The 19,095-nt window shown below is 44.3% G+C and overlaps 1 protein-coding gene across 5 annotated transcripts in view; it reads right to left on the reverse strand.

Annotated features, from left to right (window-relative positions):
* Positions 1-18,177, reverse strand: part of STUM (stum, mechanosensory transduction mediator homolog) — a 43,347-nt gene extending 25,170 nt beyond the window's left edge. For all 5 annotated transcript variants that reach the window (XM_075042518.1, XM_075042516.1, XM_075042517.1 and 2 more), the window contains exon 1: positions 17,909-18,177. In XM_075042518.1, coding sequence (XP_074898619.1) covers positions 17,909-18,095 — 187 coding nt within the window. In that variant the 5' untranslated portion in view covers positions 18,096-18,177. The remainder of the gene's footprint in view (positions 1-17,908) is intronic.
* Positions 18,178-19,095: the final 918 nt, after the last annotated feature.

The raw sequence follows: 19,095 nt of genomic DNA on the forward strand, positions 1-19,095 counted from the left end.
ATTGCTAAGCACAAGAGGTCAGGGCTGGGGAGCTCCCCTGGCAGTTCCTACTGTATTCCCCTGCAAGAAACCAGAGGCAGCCCAGGACTCTTTAGAAATCTTTACATTTGCCTTTGCAACTTGCTCTGTGCTCTTCTCAACCACTGCAGAAGATCCAAGTGTTCTGGGTCCAACACCCAGATCACCCTGCCATTTCCAGAAAGAGCCTCAAAACCAACCTGTTCCTGCAGAGGTAGAACGAATATTGCTGCTTAAGCCCCCTAGTAACTCTGTCTCTGCTCTTGGAGGGAACTGGGCAAACATGACCTGCTGTCAGGATTGTGTTTGGTCTTTTGGCTGAATGTTTGGAAACTGGGATGATGCTTTGCACAAAGCCCACCATGCCTTACCTGAGAGATGGTAAGGCTGGCAGCAGGATGTTTCAAGCCAACGCATGGGTCACGTGGAACTAGCTCTTCTTTTTTGCCCATCTGACAGAAAGCAAGACCAGATTTGGGGTGGGATGAGAGTGGGAAGAGGACTGGACAGAATAAAACAGTGTGATCAATTCTCCTCACTACTAATCGAACTAATTCCGGTCAAAATACACATAGAAGAAAGGTCAGTCAAAGGCTACTGCAATACAGGGATGCAATTACAACTTGTGGCTTAGGAAGTCCCTAAATCACAGAATACCTTAAGGAAGAAAGGAGTATCAGGAGAAGGTGCTGGCACATTTGCTGACACACTGGCTGGCTGTACAAAGCAGGCCCTGTCTGGTGCTGTGGGAAAGTTGAAGCTCATCACTGCTAGATGAGTGGCAAATCATACAAGACGGGCATAGTTTGCACCATTCACGGAATCCATGTGAAAAATCAAATTTCTAGATCTGGGATTAAGACAATACAAGTTTATTGGAGAAGTGCTTTTTATTTTCCAGTGAAGATTAACAGCTGAGCCAAACTGCTCAGCAGGGAGGGAACACGAACATAGTTCTTATCCTTCTCAAACGTCTGGCCCTAAACTATTTATAACCCTTCAATATTTTTTTAACATATGCAAATAACTCTGCATATATTTCTCTACTTATCCAGTTTTGAACATACTGCCACTTCTCTCCTAATGTCCATACTGACCAAAAGAAGCACTTCATCTAGTTCTCTTTATCTTAGCATTTCATAAGTACTAGTGATACCACAGTGCATGTCTCTAATTGTGTATGCTAGCATTCTCTTCCTTCTGTTGAAGAACAAAAGAAGGAAGGCAGAGAAGCTAAAGCATGGACTTTTGAAAACACTGAGGCACTTAATTCCCACTGAAATCAAGGAATTCCAGGCTAAATCATGCCTGAGGCCATAGTGAAAGAGCTGTCAGGTTCCTCAGTCAAATTCTGGCTTTCCTAGTTTAGCCTCACTGCCCTCCAAGGCTTTTGGCTATAATGAAAGTGAAACATACAGATCAGGATTATGAGTATGTACCAGAAAATGAGGATACTACAGGATATTAAAGAATGTTTGTCTGAAAAGAGTCTTTCCTGTGCTGTCATAGTTTGCATTTCTTCCTGTTAAGCAGTGCTAATGATATGTGCTGGGGTTTTTTTATGACTTGAGGAAAGCAGAACTTGTCCAGCAGCATACTACCAAGTGCTTATGCTGTACAACTATATGAGGACTTACAGGCTGAAGAGGACCAGCTGCCAGGCAATTGATCTCTTTAGTATAGGTTATAAGCCCATATCAGACTCAACAGATGGGAACATGTATCTGTGCCACAGCAGATTCAGTGCAAAGTCTTACCAAAGATTTCCTCAGCTTAAACTTAGCTTACTTTAACCATGGCTTTGCACTGAGTTACTAGTAGATGTTTTCCTCTGCCATCTCTTGATGTGAGGTGGTGTAATCTCCAGCTAGAGCATGGAACAGGCACTGTTACTTCAGCTTTAACTGCTTAAGCTGCCACAAACAAGTTTCTGATGGAGTTGTCAACACCCCAGAAGTCAGAAGAAGAGTAAGAAGGGAAACCTTTCTATGTTAGTCATCACAACCAGAGATTACTGCCAGGCATCATCCTGGTTGGCTGGGGTGAAGCGAGGAGAGGTGATAGCCAGTTCTCAAGATGCATCCAAGTTCACCTGTCAGCCCCATTAGTATATATAGCACCTCTCAGTGCTACTGATATGGAGCATGCAAGGACGTCTTCCCTACTTTCTATCCCATAGATAATGCATAAAGGAAAGAACATGTGAACATCCAGCACGTCCTTCAAGGAAGGGATCTAAATATCACCGTGAGCAGTGTAGCGAGAACATGTGCTCAGGGTGTTCCACAGTCAGCAAAGCTAACAAGATTTTAGGTGGTACCAGAGGAGGGATGCTATGGAAGAGGTTATAACGGCATTACAGAAATCAGTGATGTGCTGTGGCAAGCTGACCTTGGCTGGCTGCCAGACACCCACCCAGCTGCTCTCTCACTCCCCTCCTCCTCCACAGGACAGTGGGAGAAAATAAGATGAAAAAGTTTGTGGGTCAAGATAAAGGCACTTACCAATTACAGTCAAAGGCAAAACAGACTGGACTTGGGAAAAATCAATTTATTGCCAATTAAAATAGGTTTGGATAGTGAGAAACAGGCAAATTAAAACACCACCCTCCTCCTCCTTATTTCCCCCCCTGCCCCCAGGTGCAACTTCACTCCTTCATTCCTGATTCCTCTAGCTCTGCCCCATTCCAAGCAGTGCAGGAAGGATGGGGAATTGGGGAAGGGGGGGGGGGGGGCTGTGGAGTTCACAGCAGTTCCTCTCTGCCACTCCTTCCTCCTGAGGCTTTTCCCCTGGTCTGGTGTCGATCATTCCACAGGCTGCAGTCCTTTGGGACAAATCTGCTCTAGCATGGACTCTCCAAAAGCTCAGTTCCTGTCAGGAGTACCTGTTCCAGCATGGGCTCTCCATGCATGTCTTTCAGCTGTTCTCACAGACATGTCCCCACTTCCTTGCAGCACTATGCTGCCAAAACCTTGCTACCAACACCCAATACACAGTTTGGAAAAGAGCTAGCAAAGAGCTACGGGGAAGGGCAATGATAGTAATTACAGAAATTAAAAGTTTTTATGTTGAGGCCTTATGAGAAAAACAGGAGGTCTCAGCTTCAAAAATACACAAATTACATGAGACGTGGTAGATGTATATGCATTAGGAAACAGCATGGAGGTCAGACCTACTTATGAGTTCTTGTAAGGACAAGACAACATCCAGAAAGATGTGTGGGCAATGCATGATGTATTTTGAAACTATTAAAGCAAATGCCTTATTTTGCAAACCAGTTAATGGGTAGCTTTCATCTGACCTAACTTCAGATATCTGCAAGGGAGGTGTCTCACTCTGAGCCAGTTAGCCTTTGCCGTCAAAAAAAAAAAGAAAAACAAAAAAAGAAAAGAGAAAGGAGACGGAGGCCCCCAGAGGTGTGATTCACTTAACCTATTTTAGAGAAGAGATGAGTCACACGATGGTAGTGCCTAATTCCTCCCCACAGATTATAACAGCAACCAACTCAGATGCACAGGTAGATGAATCCCATCTAATATGCCCAATAAAAAGAACATTTGCCATTTAGCAGAACTATTTTGACTAAATACTACTAATAAAAATTATCTCCTGCTTTGGTGTATTAGCTAGCTAATCAACTCCTTTAGGAGGAGCTTTTGCTACAGGCAGGTTATTGCATTCAACTCTGTTCATTACAGATCTTCCTCTGAAACATCTAGTACTGGATACAGTATGAGGTACAACAGAGCAAGGACTGTGTTCTGCAGGACTCCTGTGCCCTCAGTGTAGAATACAGCCATGTTATTATGGATACAGAGCAAAGACGGGACCTAAACTATGGTTAATGGTATCCCTGTAATACCAATGCACGTATTTTTAAATGTTATTTTTGCCATTCTTCCCTGTTGAGAAAGAGAAGTAAAGACAAGTTCTTTGTTCTGATCATTACAGTTTATCAAAATGACCTTGGTCATTGCCTGAAGGCTTTGCAATGCTGATGAAATGCTCCTGCAACAGCAGGAAGACATCTAAATTTGATGTTTCTAGCTCCTTTCATATTGCCTTTCTTCTTGAGGGTATCTTTTTCCAACATGACAGTGTTTGCATGGCTCAGATGAGCCCTGTTGCTAAGAAACAAGTCCCAACTGTGCCTTTAAAACTCTGCCTTTAAACATACAACTCAAGGAAATATTTTTCTTTTCATTACACTGTATTATGTGTTTTTATTAAGATTTCTTTTAACTCAGATTTGACTCTTGGGGTTACGTTTCTATCACAACCTTCTGAGATAGGACCCATTCTTTTTCCGTTGTCTGTACAGTGCCATGGGCACCTACACAGTTGTATAAATAATGTATTTTAAAATAGTACATTTTAAGATCACAGTAAGGCCCCATTTTGCACACAATTCTGGTGTAAACAAGAAGGAATACAGTGGAGCCTACTTACTGCAAGTATCTACTAAACTACAAAGCACAGTACAAATCAGTGTTCTTTCAAACGGCAACTCTAGGGTGCATTGGTGCTTGCTTGGCTTTGGGTTTTGGTTTTGGGGTTTTTTGGCATGTACTAAAACATGCTGAAGTCCCCCTTGTGTGTACAAGATAGTCTGTAGCTTTCACAGGCATAAGGCAGATCATAGGATCACATGAGGAAGTAACCAGCACATCTGAACTACACATTGCCTTGTCCACCCTATTTATTGTGTTTTCACTAATGCATGGCACAGATAACACCTTGCTTCCTGACGAACACAAAGTCCAAGCATGATGGAGGTAGTTCATTAAAAACAGTTTCCTTGGAAGAGAGTAATGGAAACTAAAGTACGGCTGCGTGATTTGAGGCACTGAATCGCAAGAAGTCCATGTAGATTCTCTTGCCAGTTCTGCCACCAACTTCCTGGACAATCTTCAGCAGGTTATTTTCTCTGACTTCTCCATTCAGACTGCAAACATTCTAAATGCGTGACATCATAATCCCTGTCTAAGTGTGTGACGTCCCCATCCCTGGAAGTGTTCAAGGCCAGGCTGGATGGGGCTTTGAGCAATCTGGTCTAGTGGAAGGTGTCCCTGCCCATGGCAGGGGGTTGGAACTAGATGATCTTTAAGGTCCCTTCCAACCCAAACCAGTCTATGATTCTTTAATTCTTCCTTCATATTTCTCTATCATAACAGGACCTGAGTTTAGTCTGCACTTCACAGTGCTACTGAAATAATAGTGTAGTAAAACCCTGCTCAGCTACTACTCAGCACTTCTCACACCAGTAAACAGTGGACTTCTCAGGAAAGTCCTAAATCACAGTCACTGGAATAAGGTCTTGTGTCATTTAGGTATCATTCCTTTTACAAAATATACTAAAGAACATTTACTAGTGTAAGATGAAGTGTCATAAATATTTAAAACAAAACCACATTTGTAAGGCAGAAAGGAAAGTAAGTTTCGTGATGCAGCAGCCTCAGATTTTTAGCTTTGGTTGCTAGCTCATTTGGGAAATACAATTCTCAGTTGGTGTCCTACTTGGTACTGCAATTTAGGAAGAGTCTTCTCTGGTTTTAAGTGCAATGTAAGAGCTCAGTTCTGCAACTCTTATTTACAGTAAGTAATACTTATTCAAAGGAGCAACCTCAAGGGGACAGCTCAATGCTACAAGAAGCAGCAAAAATGGTTCTAGAGGCTCAGCACTACACTGCTTTGCATGTTGTGGATTCTCAGTTCTGACAAGTGGGTTTAGCTTGAAATGGGAACATTTTATACCTTGTTTTGCACTGGTTCAGATGACTGTTTGTTGCTCCAAGCAATGTGACCTGGAGCCCACAGAGCAACAAGAAAGGGGACATTCTCTCTGTCCAGTTCTGCCTTAGCACACAGAGAGTAAATGAGGACTGAAAGAACACCCAGTGGACTGAAAGCACTGATGTGAGAGCAGAACACATACACACATGGGCCAGATTTTCAGTGGTACCATGTATACCATATTTTAGCTAATACAGAGAAGAAAAATCTTTTATTCCTTGTGTCAGTAATACGAAGGGTGGAGTGTTACCATTTACTCATCACAGCTTCAGTAAAAAGATTCACTTGCTGAGCAAGAGCGGTTCCTGGGAACTAATGCTCAGTCTAAACTCCATTCCTGGCTCCACCACAGGTTTCTTCTAAGTATCAGCTGCATGCAGCACAAGGAGACAGATCCTACTTTTAACTACATTGCCCTGAATCTACCATCCAAAGTGGGAATACTGAGGCTTAACTCTGATGGAAATGAGAATTTGCATGTTGGCACCTTTGTGTGTAAGGAGTTATTTGGATCAAGATGGGTTCGTGACATGGAATGGCTGATGGCTGAACACAGAGTCCTCCCCATTCTTCTATCCACACTCATAGCTTGGTTCAAGCTCTGCTTTGCACTTGTACAGCTATCTACACATCTGCAGTGTGGGTGTAAAAGAACACTGGTCTTCTGTGGCAGTATACAATGTAAGGGGCTAGCTCTCAAGGCACAATAATCAGGTCACCATGTACAGCTGACCAGTGTAAACAAGATGCAAGTTAGATCACCTCAGGGAGTCAGCTTCAAAGGACTACCAGGAGAATCTGTTTCAATGTTGTTTTTGTGGGATGCATGGGAGGAGCAGAGGACTGAGTGAAATAAGTACTCAGATGCAAGTCAATGTATAAAATTACCTTTGAGCTTTTAAAAGAGAAAACAAGAGAGCATTTTTGTACTTACAATTGCCAATGATTGTAGTTCCTGTGCTCTTTTCTCTCTTTTACATGAGACAAGGAACCATCCCACCAGCTCTCTGTAGCCACAATGAAATTTCAGTAGGAGGAAAAAAAATCTCGTGATGCTGAGTCTAAAATATTGTCTTTAAAAAGATTTAGTATTTGTTTTCTAAAACCCCTGCTAAGCCTTCTCTGGTATTGATCAGTTTGTCGGGTGTGGAGCTAAAGAACAGAGACATGCAGCAAAAAACAGTATCATCCTTGCAATACAGATAGGAAGATGTGGCAATGTTTTCACAATTAAATAGATCAAGAGATAATTTAATGGCCCAATCCAGAGCATCCACACTAACTAATTTGTCTAACTACATCAAAACCAATGTACCTACTCTTTCAATGGATTACTCGATAACGAGTCTGGTCCAAATGAGTTTGGAAACAGGTCTGATTTGTCACAATCATTTCACAAAGACAGAAGGAAGGTATGGGGAACCATGCTGATCCCACAGCTAGAAAGGGATTTTCTTCTGGCTACACCTCACAAATGTCTCAATGTGTGACCAGTCCTGTCTCGCACTCCTAAATCCTTTGTGAACTCCTCCCACTAGGACAGCAACTCCAGAGTGGGTTGCAGGGCAATGAGAGTTGCATGTCCTTACAGCTGCTTTGTGTATGTAGATCCAAGGAGGTCCAGCTGTACTTTTAGCTAGAATTCAGTCTTCAGATTCTTGGAACCAGTTTTCAGTGGAAAGGAAACTTAAAGCTTCCTGACTCCAAAACAGTGTTTGCAAGAAGATACGGGGAAAAAACAAACAAACAAACAAACTTTTCATTTACAGGGAATATAAATACATAAACCTTGATCCAAGAGCTTATTTTATCTTACTATAAAGAACCTGGTCCTGACCACTGTCAGTGAAAGAGGTCTGACTATATGGGCCTCTCCGCACAGTGATTTCTATGGTGTCAAGTTGCCATCTCCTTTCCCCAACACAGCATAGCAAATACAATGTTGGATATTCACGCACAAAAAAATCATGTTTATGGAAATCAAATTGTCATGGCAACAGAAGAGGTCTTGCAAGTATTTTAAAAATAGCAAATTAACAAAACCCATTTATGAAATCTAAAATCCATTCTTTTATGAATGCACTTAAAAAAACAGATACAACAAATTGTTTTCTACCTACATAAGGGAGAAATCATTTAAACCCAAGATCTCACCTCACCATATGGGCATATGTAATAGATATATGCATACAAATAAATACATATTTTAAACTTAAAACAGCAAAACTGTTTCAGCTGGACAGTGTTATACTAATGTGATCATTGGGCTTATTTTATTTCAGGTAAAATATTTTCATATAAATATTATGATACATACTTTGTAAAATAACTCAACTATTTAACATAGTAAACTTGTAACGATGGCTCCTTATAATCTAAGTCTATTAATCTTCATTAAAATCTCAGTTCTTCAAGGGCTTGTAACACTTACCTAAAAATGTACAAATACTTCTTTAAAAACATTCTTATTTGGTTCAATTAAAATTTTTTCCAACACGATCTCAATATTAATTTGACCATTTAGCCTTTGCATTCTTTACAAACTTGCATGTATTATAACTGAAACAAAATTATCCACAAACTCAGAGCAGTTGTAAGTTTTGTGTGGCTATTCATCTATGCTTGTGGCAAACTGAGAGCTCAGTCTAGATAAATGACAAGGTGGTGAGATGTTGGATAATTATCTGTGATACGTTTAAATTCCTATACCCAAAGACGGCAGCCTTAGTCCCCTGCACGGTTCCTTGTGTAAGCATTATTAATGAAGTTATAAATTCAGTACAGGTTGAACCCCTGCAGTGAACGCAATTATGTTTCCAAGAGCTCCTCTATTGATCGTATTCAGTCTTTCCTCTAGCAAGATTGGACCATGATCCACTCTGGGCATATCCTTTGGGTATGCTTATTGTGGAACTTTTAATTTAAGTTAGTATATTACCAATCAGCTTTCACCAACCATCTCATTTATATTTACTAGTCTGGGTATTTCATGATCATATGCTCAAAGACATGAGTGTCCATGGTTTTGTCTAGTCTGGCAGAGTTGTACATCAGTTAGCAAAGTATCTACTTTTTTAATTTAAAAGCTCAGTATAATATTGCCATCCTCCAGTGCTGAGAAATCATCAGTCAGGTTCTCCAAAACTGAGACTGTAAAAAAAAAAAGCTATTCATTTCCTACCCCCATCACACCCTGCCCCCCCCCCTTTTTTTTTTTTTTTTTGAGACAGGATCATAACTTCAAATCCTGCTCCAAAGCCATGAGAGTTATATTTTTTCTTTTCTTGGAAGCAGAGATTCTCACCTAATCAGGAGCCTCAGGGTACAGGGTTCTAAGGAAACACCAAATATTGCAAGTCAGGATTGCATTGCTAGGCCTTCTGAGGGGCTGTCAGGTAGTTAGAGAGAAACTGTTTGGCCTGTAACTCCCTTGGAATGGGAAAACTGAACTTTGAACTGCCTTTATAACAGGACTACATTGCTGGAGGAAGGAGGGTGAGAGCAGCTTCTAAGTAGTAAGACAGAGAGAAAACAATCTGTGGAAATGAGTATTTTAAATCAAATATTCAAGTTCTGTCTACTTATTTTTACCTTGACTCTATACACAATGAAACCCAGTAAGTTTATAACATCAGAAATCAACACGTGAAATATAACTAGGTAGAATGGCATGTGATTTTTCTCAAGCTCTACAATATTTTCATTTGGGGGCTCCTAGTTAACACAAATGCTCAAAAACCCTGGGAAGAGTGGGAAGAGGAAAAGGGATTAAAACTCCTTCACTTAATGAAAAAGCTCCCAATCTTCAGCAGAACCAGGGAAACCCAGGTTTCACATTCCTGGAATCTCTAAAGCAAGCTCTGTCAACACAAACTTTTCTTTCTCATGAGAGGCTGGCCCCATGCTGTTGTCATGTCCTGGGTCTGACTTGTATTCAGTCATGTCTAAGGTTGCTGTACGATGCTGGCTCCAGCTCTCTGCTAAGGAATACTGCTGCCATACCAGCTTCCTTATGTGTGCATCATACCACAACGGCTCCAGTTCACAGACCAGCATCTGAAAGGCAAATGAGCTCCAACTGCAGTTTCAAATAAGATGTTGGACTGTGAACTGGAGTAGCTGCAGCAGAGGTGGCCATTCCCTTCTGCTCCCCTTGCTGCTGGAGCAGTAACTTCCAGCAGAAGTTGTGTAAGGCACAGATAATGATTTTAACTGTCAGTAAGGTTTGCCAGATGCCAGAACCTTTATGCTAGTAACATCCCAAGTCCTGGCCATAGGTACAACACTCTAAACTGGTTTATCGTCTTCCAGATACGGGCTGGAAGGCACATCTTATTGAAGAGCGGCTGAGGAGTCTGAGTTTGTCTAGTTTGGAGAAAAGGAGGCTGATGGGCAACCCCATTGCTCTCTACAGCTTCCTGAGAAGGGGAAGCAGAAAGGGAGGTGCTGATCTCTTCTCCCTGGTATCCAGTGATAGGACACGTGGGAATGGTTCAAATATGTGCCAGGGGAGGTTTGGACTAGATATTAGGTAACATTTCTAGGGTGGTCAAACACTGGAACAGCCTTTGTAGAGAGGTGGTTGATGCCCCAGGCCAGTCGGTGTTTAAGAGGCATTTGGACAATGCCCTTAATAACATGCTTCAACTTTCAGTCAGCTTTGAAGTGGTCAGGCAGTTGGACTAGATGACCGCTGTAGGTCCCTTCCAACTAAAATAGTCTATTCTGTTCTATCTTTATTGACCAGCATTTTTGTGCAGTGCTACAACTGAGTCCATATACATCCACTGTAGTGGTGCAACTGTGTAACTTTAAAGCTGTAAAGTTCTAAAATGAAGACAAGTCCAAAGACAGAAGAAAGAATGTTATATGTCAGATTGACTTTGTATCTCATAGAAAAGAAGCAAGCTCTTTTCCTTTTCTCCTTTCCAGGTTACCTCTGAATGAAAGTTTTCATAAATGAATTGCAAACTCCAGTCCCTTTTACAAACTTAGGGACTATTTTAGAATCCCTTTACCATCCAATCACTCGTTTCTCCACAAAATTCAAAATTGTATACAGATTCTAAAATTCACCTTTCTGCTTTATGCCAGCTGCTGCCACCTACGGGTGTGTTTGTGTTCAGGGTGCTGCAGCGCAATTCCATGGGTAAGAAAGAGACTGAGGAACCTGGTTTTTGCTTGCTGCTCCTCCCTTGGCTATCCTGAACAGCTCCACAACTCTCAATGCTCTTTTCATGCTAGAATAGAGATAAAATGGCAGGGAACTGCTGCAGGCAATGGTGCTTTATTGGAGTTTGTAAATCTCTCCGACACCCACTGATTCGGAGTAGAACAATTCGCCTCCATCCTGCAATCCAGACTGGCCAAAATTCACCCGCAAAAGCATTCTCCTCATCCAAGTTACTTCCATCTTCAAATCCTTTCACTCCTTTTCTCCCTTGCTGCAAGAAGTTCCAGTTCTTTGGCCTTCTCACCAAATCTCTGTGAATGTACTTTTCTCCTTCTGGGCTTGATTCTCTATTTTTCTCCTCATCACACCCTTCGTCTGGAAAAGCTTTCCAGGCTCTTTAAAATTCAGTTGGTTTACTTGGCCATTTAACAGCTCTTCTCTGCTGTCTGCTCCCACCTTCACTCTTAATCTTCAAGTACATCTGTCCAAATTGCATTAAATGACAAACGAGACTGCGAGGTGCTGAGCAAACGCTGTCTCCTTACGTGTTTGTTAAGTAATGAATACCTCCACAGAGCTGCTGCAATGACAGCAGTGAACAAAAACGTCACTGGCCATTTCTTTTGTCTTCTATTTTGATGGAAACAGAAGGCATGAGGGAGGGGAGAGAAACTTGTTTGCATTTAAGTTGGTCTAGCACTGACAGCAATTCAAAAGCAGCAGCATTAGGTTAGTGCACAGCTTGACAGTGAAGTGAACCAAAAAGTCGTTATAAACACAAGTAGAGCTCAACAGCTGACTTTTACCAACTGCAAGGACTGGAGAGCAAAACCTGACCAAAGGACATAAACAGTACTAAATATTTGGACTGTGACAGAGACTGTAGTCAAGAACAAGGTGTTGCTGTGCTTTTGCTGTGTATGCCCATAACTGCATTTGTAAAGCAAGGGCCACAAGAGGGTGATGAGTAAAAAGGCATGTATATGTATGACTATTATGGCTAAGTGGATAAACTGAAGGAAAAGATCCAGTGTAAAACACATAAAATGAAATGGAGAAAGAAGAAAAATTTATTAAGTATTCAGGCAAGTATGGGCTAATAAAATACAGCTGCAAAGCGGAAAGCAGCTTTCTTCCTAAAATATAGCAGGGCATGCCACTGGACACTGGATTAAAACTGAGGGTTCGTGCCAGATCCCTCAGCAGAGAAAAAACCCTATTGGTTTTTTGCTGATCAGATACACAGGCTGGAGTTGTCTCAACCATGGATCTACAAACTTGAAATAATTTGGCATTTATTCTGATCATAAATTATCTGTGATTAGTTTTCCAAGCTTGTTTGTCATTCTAGATGGTCCAGACACTTCAGGGCACAAAAATATTCCAGACTACCCTGTGCTGGCAAGATCATTGAGTGACTATTCAATATGATCAGCCAAGTAAGTTATATAAGATATTTAGATTTCTCACTTTAATCTGTTTAAACAAACAAACAAAAAAGGAAATCAATGGCCTTCTCCATACTGACAAGAACAGGACCTGCAGGAGCAGAAACCTGCAGATTGAGTTGTTCTTGTGCCCAACTTCACCTCACCATGAGGAATATCTACAGCACAGCTGATACCACTGCTACCAGCAATGGAGCAGTAACCTGGATGCACACATTTTATCACAGGTCTCCTTTCCTACCTTGCACAAGCAGATGAAGAAATTACCATCAAGAACTTCTTGATCTTTTCAGTGGAAAATACAAAACCCAACAGAGTGAAGTCTACTGACAATAGGTTTGTTTTGTTTAATTATGCTCTCATGAACAAATAGCTTGTTTCTGCAGACTACCAGTAGTCTGTACATCACAGGCTGAAAGGCAATGTTAGCTAAAGAGTTCCAGCAGTAAAGTTCACAAACACAAATTCATACAAACACTTGAAAAACCTTTGTTATACACAAATGAGCTTGCAAATCACCCAGATTCATTGATTTACATGTCCATGGGGGGAAAAAAATGATTTAAAACGATCATAAATGCCAAAGCAAGTTTGAGATTTTAATGCACAGATGTTTGAAAGCCCTGACTTCTTTTCTGCAATATTTGTCCTACTATAAATAAGAAAATGTGTTTTTTCCTTGAAATTCTTTGTTTCAATAATGAAGGCAATGGATATTTGCTTGAGGCATCTATTTACCACTCCAACAACAACAACAACAACAACAAAAAAATGGGTATTGATAATTTTATGCAGATCTCATCCCTGCAACTTTCCTGAGTGTTGTGTTCTGTACTTCTATTCAGCTCTTTGGAGAGCTCATTCTGCTGAAGAGAGCTGTGGCTTCTAATGAGAGCCTTCTGCAGATGCTTGGCTTCTATAAATCGAGTATTAAAGCCATGTTTACATGGCTGAAGGTCTAGCCCTTGAACTCTAACAAGGCTGAAGCAGAATAAACAGATGGTAGAAGACTCGTGATATGGAGCTGACACACCCAGGGAGAGCTATATACCACAGAAGAAAAAAGTTCAGTGGTCTGGGAATCATCCCTTCTTTCCCCAGCTGTCTGTGAGACGCTGTCACTCATGATGTCCTCCACTGGCTATTTCATGGCACATGGGTGGCTGCTCTCCTACCTTGCACTAACATAATTTTATGCTACGTATTTCAATTACTCCCTGCATAAAAATAGTATACATGTATAATTCAGGCTGTGATCCAAAAGTCCACCCCCTTCCTGACAGAAGGGATTAATCTTGGAGAATACCTCATACTTTCAGATAATTCCACTCACTTCTCACATTTCCCTCAAGTTCTCCCCCTTCGTTTCCCCCCTCCCACACACGTGATGTCGAGGGAAGGAAAAACGGGTAGGAAGGAGGGCAAGATTCCCATGTATCAGCTCAGGGAATGACAAGGAGCCAGATCTTCTCCCACGCTGACTGGCACGCGGCAGCTCCAAGAGAACACAGTCTGCCAGCTAAAGGGCATGGCCAGCCCCTTCTCTCAATTGCCATCTGCAGCACGTACCGGCTGGAGGTGCACACTGCTCAATCCTGCGGGAACTGAAAAAGAGAGCATACACCACCATTTATCTCTGCTGGCGTCATCATCTTCCATTCTCCAGAGCTCATCACGGCATGATTTGGCACAGAGTCCACAGAGCCTGCTCCAGAAGCCCTAAGCCAAACTAGAGGTTACAGTGTCTGTGGCACAGGGTGCCTGTGGCAGAGCTGGGATGCTGGTAGCCAACAGCATGATGACTTTTGCTACAGCACGCGCTGAGAACACCAGCTCCCTCTTCTCCCTTTCATACTACCTGCTCCTTTTATGAACTTGAGCTAGCGAGACCTTTGTTACAGCTCAGCCCTGCAGCCCTATCAGATGCAGATGAGGAAGACGGCATCGGACCATGGAAAATTCTGATCCGGGATGTCTCCAAGTGGTTGCATCTATCACAGTGAATGGAAGCAGTGTGTAATTTCAAGGCTGTTCTGCAAAGCAGATTACAAGTAGATGGGCTGATCAAGCTTTTTTAGGTTGTATTTGGTCTGAATTTTAAGTTTTGGCAAGGCAAAAGTTAACATATCCCCTGGGTATGAAAAATTTCCGAGGCGTCTTTTGTAACATACATGCAAAGAGGAATTAATACCCAGTTTACAACGCATCTTAAAACCTGCAGTTCTGGGTTACTACATAAAACCCTGAAAATTAACCAACTGAAAAAAATAAACTGACTATAAACAAAGTGTTACTTTCCTGTCCAAATACAGTACTACTGCAAAACATAAAGCAAAAAGGAAAAATAAACTGGATGTTTAAAATTCTCAGATTTCACCTTCATAGATGACTTCTGTAACATAGGAATGATAATTTAACTCAAAAAAGTAGAGGCTTTCAGATGCTGAGAGACTGTCTGAGTATTTGGTAGCCTGCATTGGAGCACAGATTCTATTTGGATATCACTGGTTTGAGGTACTGGGCACTAATGAACACCTCAAATGCACTGGTCTCCAAGCAGTGGAACACTTGGTTTATTCGGTTTCCCCTTTTCTTGTCTATTCCAGTGGCTTCTGACCCTTCATTGCAATCATACTGCAGAGCCTACACATGAATGATAACCATGTGCAGAACAGATGAGGAATGAATTCAGGGGCTGAAAAATAGAGAACTTCCATTACCACCTAAACACAGTCACACTCTCCACCTAAACAGGCAAAATATACAGCAAGCCTGTGAAACATCATTTTAACCTGTTATAAATCTGGACTACAGGAACTGATGGGAATTTTGCCATTTACTTCACTGGGAATAGGCTCACATACTAGATTTGAATACTTCACACCACTGGAAATATTATTTATTTTACAAGTGTTGCTCAGCTCATTGAGATGGCTGAAGTGTGACAATGACACAAGATCTCTTTTTACCGTGACTATTCCTGCCAGTAGATTTGTGTTTCTCCTGTTTCCCCTTGCGTGTGGGCTATGTGATATATGACAGGATAGAGCTGAGATTGTAAATAGCTATATTCTAGTCAGGTATATTATCTCAGAGTAAACTTTCTATCAAAATGCGTACAATATTAGCAGTTTCATTAAGAGAATGGTTCACTTACGTATGGACTAAGTGCTATGTTTTGCATATAGAGTTTGGGATGCATCTCCAAAACAATGCTTTTCCCCAGTTTGTGAGAACACCACATGGAAGGATTTCTTTTAAGTTGTAGTTTGTTTGTTTTGCTACTTTTGCAACAGAAGACTGGGAGGAACAGTGGTATAGGCAGCCAGAAAGTACTACTGAAATCAGTGCATCAAATGGAAAACAAGTTTTAAAAAAAAGATCTCCGCCTGCTAAAAAAAACAAAAATAGAATTAAAACCATTCTGGGCTGGTCCAGCCAGTTGGTGATAACACAACCAACATGGCTGCAAAGTCCATATTCAACTCTCAAGCTTTCAAACCAGCATGGACTGGGAGCCCTGTACACCCACCTTCAGAAAGGAAGCGCTATCTGCTGTCATTCTTTACTGACACCTTCTGTGTGAGGGAAGGCACACCACTGCCTGCCTCCAGCAGCCATGCAGCAGCAGCCAGAGAAGAGCTCCGGGCAGATAACCACACCTCAAGCCAATTCTGGCATGAGGATGGCTTATGGGGACCTACCATCCTAGGATGAAGGAAGAACACTGAGGGTTTTCTAGTGTGCTGTGCAAAGCAGCACAGTGTGAAGTATAAGGTCATTCAAATGAGGAAAAGGGCATGGTAAGTCAGGGTTTTTTCTCATACGTCTACAGTGAAGATGTAGCATCTTCCAATGCCAATGGAAACCCACATCTTCACTTTGAAAGCTCTGGCTTTGAACACCTCTCTCTGAAGACAGTGGGGAACTAAGTGCTAAATAACAATAACCTAAAACCCCATGAAAGCACTCAACTGGAGAGCTGCTGTTTGATTCATCACGCCAGGTTCTTCAGGTGGCTGCACACAAGGGCTGTGAAAACAACACACCTGAGCAGGCAGCATTACATCTGGAAGCACATATACCAATGCCATTCTTTCCACAGGAGAATTCTAAGGTATTTCAAAAGATGGAAGTTTTCCTCTGGAATACATCTGTAGGTTCAGAGCAAACACACTGGAATAGCAATGGTTTGTATATGTTGCACACAGTATACCACTCAGACTTAGGTAATACTTTAATCAGAATAACTTTAAGAATTTCAGATTCATTAAAGAATTAAGCCACCTGAAACACATGAAGCAGGGCAGGGCACTAGCTCTTTAAAAGCAGGGCAAGCAAGGAGATAATCCTACACCACTCTTGCAGTGCCTATAGTAGCAGAAATTGTGGCTACAAATGGACTATGAGAGACTCAAGGTATGGGCTAATGGTTTTTGTTTCGTTTAGGTGTTTTTTTTTAAATGTGACTGTTTTGCTTGCAGCTAGGATACTTGTATTTAGCCTTATGTCCCGGGTGCCTTTGTAGTGTTCAAACTCTAGGCTCCAGTTGCAGTAAGCAAGTATTTTCTAAGTAAAAAGGAGGAAAGGGAAATACAGAAGGGGTTACAGCCACAGCTTAGGGATGCGTTACCCGAGTCGCTCACTAGGGACTTCACGTTGAGAAACTGTGAATCCCCAGTTTCTCTGGACATCGGTTCCTAAGAGTAGTGGTACAGGATCAGCATTTTTCAAGGGTCTCCTTAGGCAAGTCGGAAAGAGGGGCTCCGAAAGCTCGTCTTTGCTGGCGAGCGACGTGGCCGCTCTGGTCTCGGTCCTCTGACTAAAATTACAGTTTGCAAGAGCCCGAACAACTGTAGCCCTTTCCCGAAATCGCAGGATTCCCAGCTCCGGGCCATGCCCTACCTGAAGAGAAGGGAAGGGTCGGAAAGCGCGGGGGATGCTCAACCCCCGAGGCCGGAGACCGGCCTCTGCCCCGCTCAGTCACCCAGCGAAGCCCCACGGGGGGCGGACGGCTGCCTTTCGCCCCGGTCACCGGTCCCTGCCTGCTGCCCGAGGAAAACATGACACACACACACACAGACACACACCCCCCCGCTGCCTCTCCCCGAGTCGCACGACGGCGGCGGAGCCCGCACCGCCCGCCTCCCCTCCGCGCTGCGCGGACGCTGCCCCGAGGGACGGGGCGGCCGCCGGCCCGACGGCTTCTTCCCCCGGGGACCCCCCGGCGGAGGCGCCGCCCCGACCCTCGCCGTAAAACTTTCCGCCGGGGCGGAGGGGCTCGCTGCCTCCCTCCCTTCCCGCGGCGCCGTCGGTGGAAAGTTGTTGCCGCCGCGGCGGGGTCCGCCGGCCCCCGTTCAAGTAGCGGCAGGTGGGGAGAGCGCGGCCGGCAGACGCTCGCCCCCCCGCCCCGGCTGCACGACGACGACGGCGGCGGCCGCCCTCCCGCCGCGCCCGGGGCTGTGGAGCTCCTTACCCAGCCCCGGCACGAAGGTGTTGAGGAAGAGGCAGATGACAGCCACGGGGAACGGCATGTAGGGGATGGCGGCGCGTAGGGGGCCTTTCTTCTCCCGGACCTGCACCACCACCCCGCTGGAAGGGGCAGAGCCCCGGCTGGGCTCCCCGGCCGCCGCGCTCTCGCCGTCTTTGGGGAAGGGATCCATGGCCGAGCGCGGCCGAGGCTGGCGGTGCCCCGGCGGGCTACCCAGCTGCCGCCGCCGCCGCGCGCTCCCGCCGCCGCGCGGCCCCGCCTGCGCGCGCGCCTGGGTGCCCCCCGCGGCGGACCTCTCCCCTCCCGCCGCCGTTCCCCGCCCCGCCGGCCGCGCTTCAGTCAGCCGCGTCCCCTCCCTTCCTCCCTCCCTCCCTCCCTCCTCGGGCTCTCCGCTAACCGGGTCGAGCTTACCCGCCTCGGCTTACCCCGCGGTCGGTCACCGGCGGCGGTTGGAAATGCCCCCGCCCGCCTGAGGCGATTTGAGACCAAGGGCCGCGCTGCCTCCGCCGCCTCGCGCCCTTTCTGTCAGGGCTGCCCGCGCGCCCGGCCCCTCACACACAGCTTCACCCCCCCCCCACACACACACACACCCCGCCTCGGGCCCGCCGGCCTGGGCGCCGACACCGAAATTTGCCCGATTCGTCCGAAAATCGGCGGGGAAAGCGGGCTGGGGCTGTATCCAGGCTGCTGCCTGCCGGTCCCCTTCCCGAGCGCGGCCCCGTGGCGGGCGCGCTGAGGTGAAACACCCCACGGCAGGCTGTTGCTCGCCCAGACCCGCCCGGGAGGTGAGGAGAGGGCGAGGAGCTGTTCGTTCAGTTTAACCTTTGGGAAGGGGAAAAGCCACTTCAGTACGAGAGAGCGTAGAAGCGGTGAAAAATAATGCCCTGTGCGGTTTTAAAAATAGCTGTGCTCTGAAGGTGTAAGAAAAGGTGTAAATTAAGCCCACACTCGTTTGTTGTTTGAAAAACCCTGCTGTAAGGGGGAAGACAAGGAAAAGGGAGGAGAGCCATGAGAATTAGAAGGAAAGGAAAAGAAAAGAAAAATAAACCCCTGAAAAGCTAATCGCCGTTTGGGACGGTATGAAAATGTATCTTAATTCACATCGGTACCGCTAGATGAAATATCCTTTCGTAGGGCTGGTAATTATTGTTCAGTACACAGTTTAATGGATG

The sequence above is a fragment of the Buteo buteo genome, chromosome 12, assembly GCF_964188355.1.
Source record: "Buteo buteo chromosome 12, bButBut1.hap1.1, whole genome shotgun sequence".
Taxonomy (NCBI): domain Eukaryota; kingdom Metazoa; phylum Chordata; class Aves; order Accipitriformes; family Accipitridae; genus Buteo; species Buteo buteo.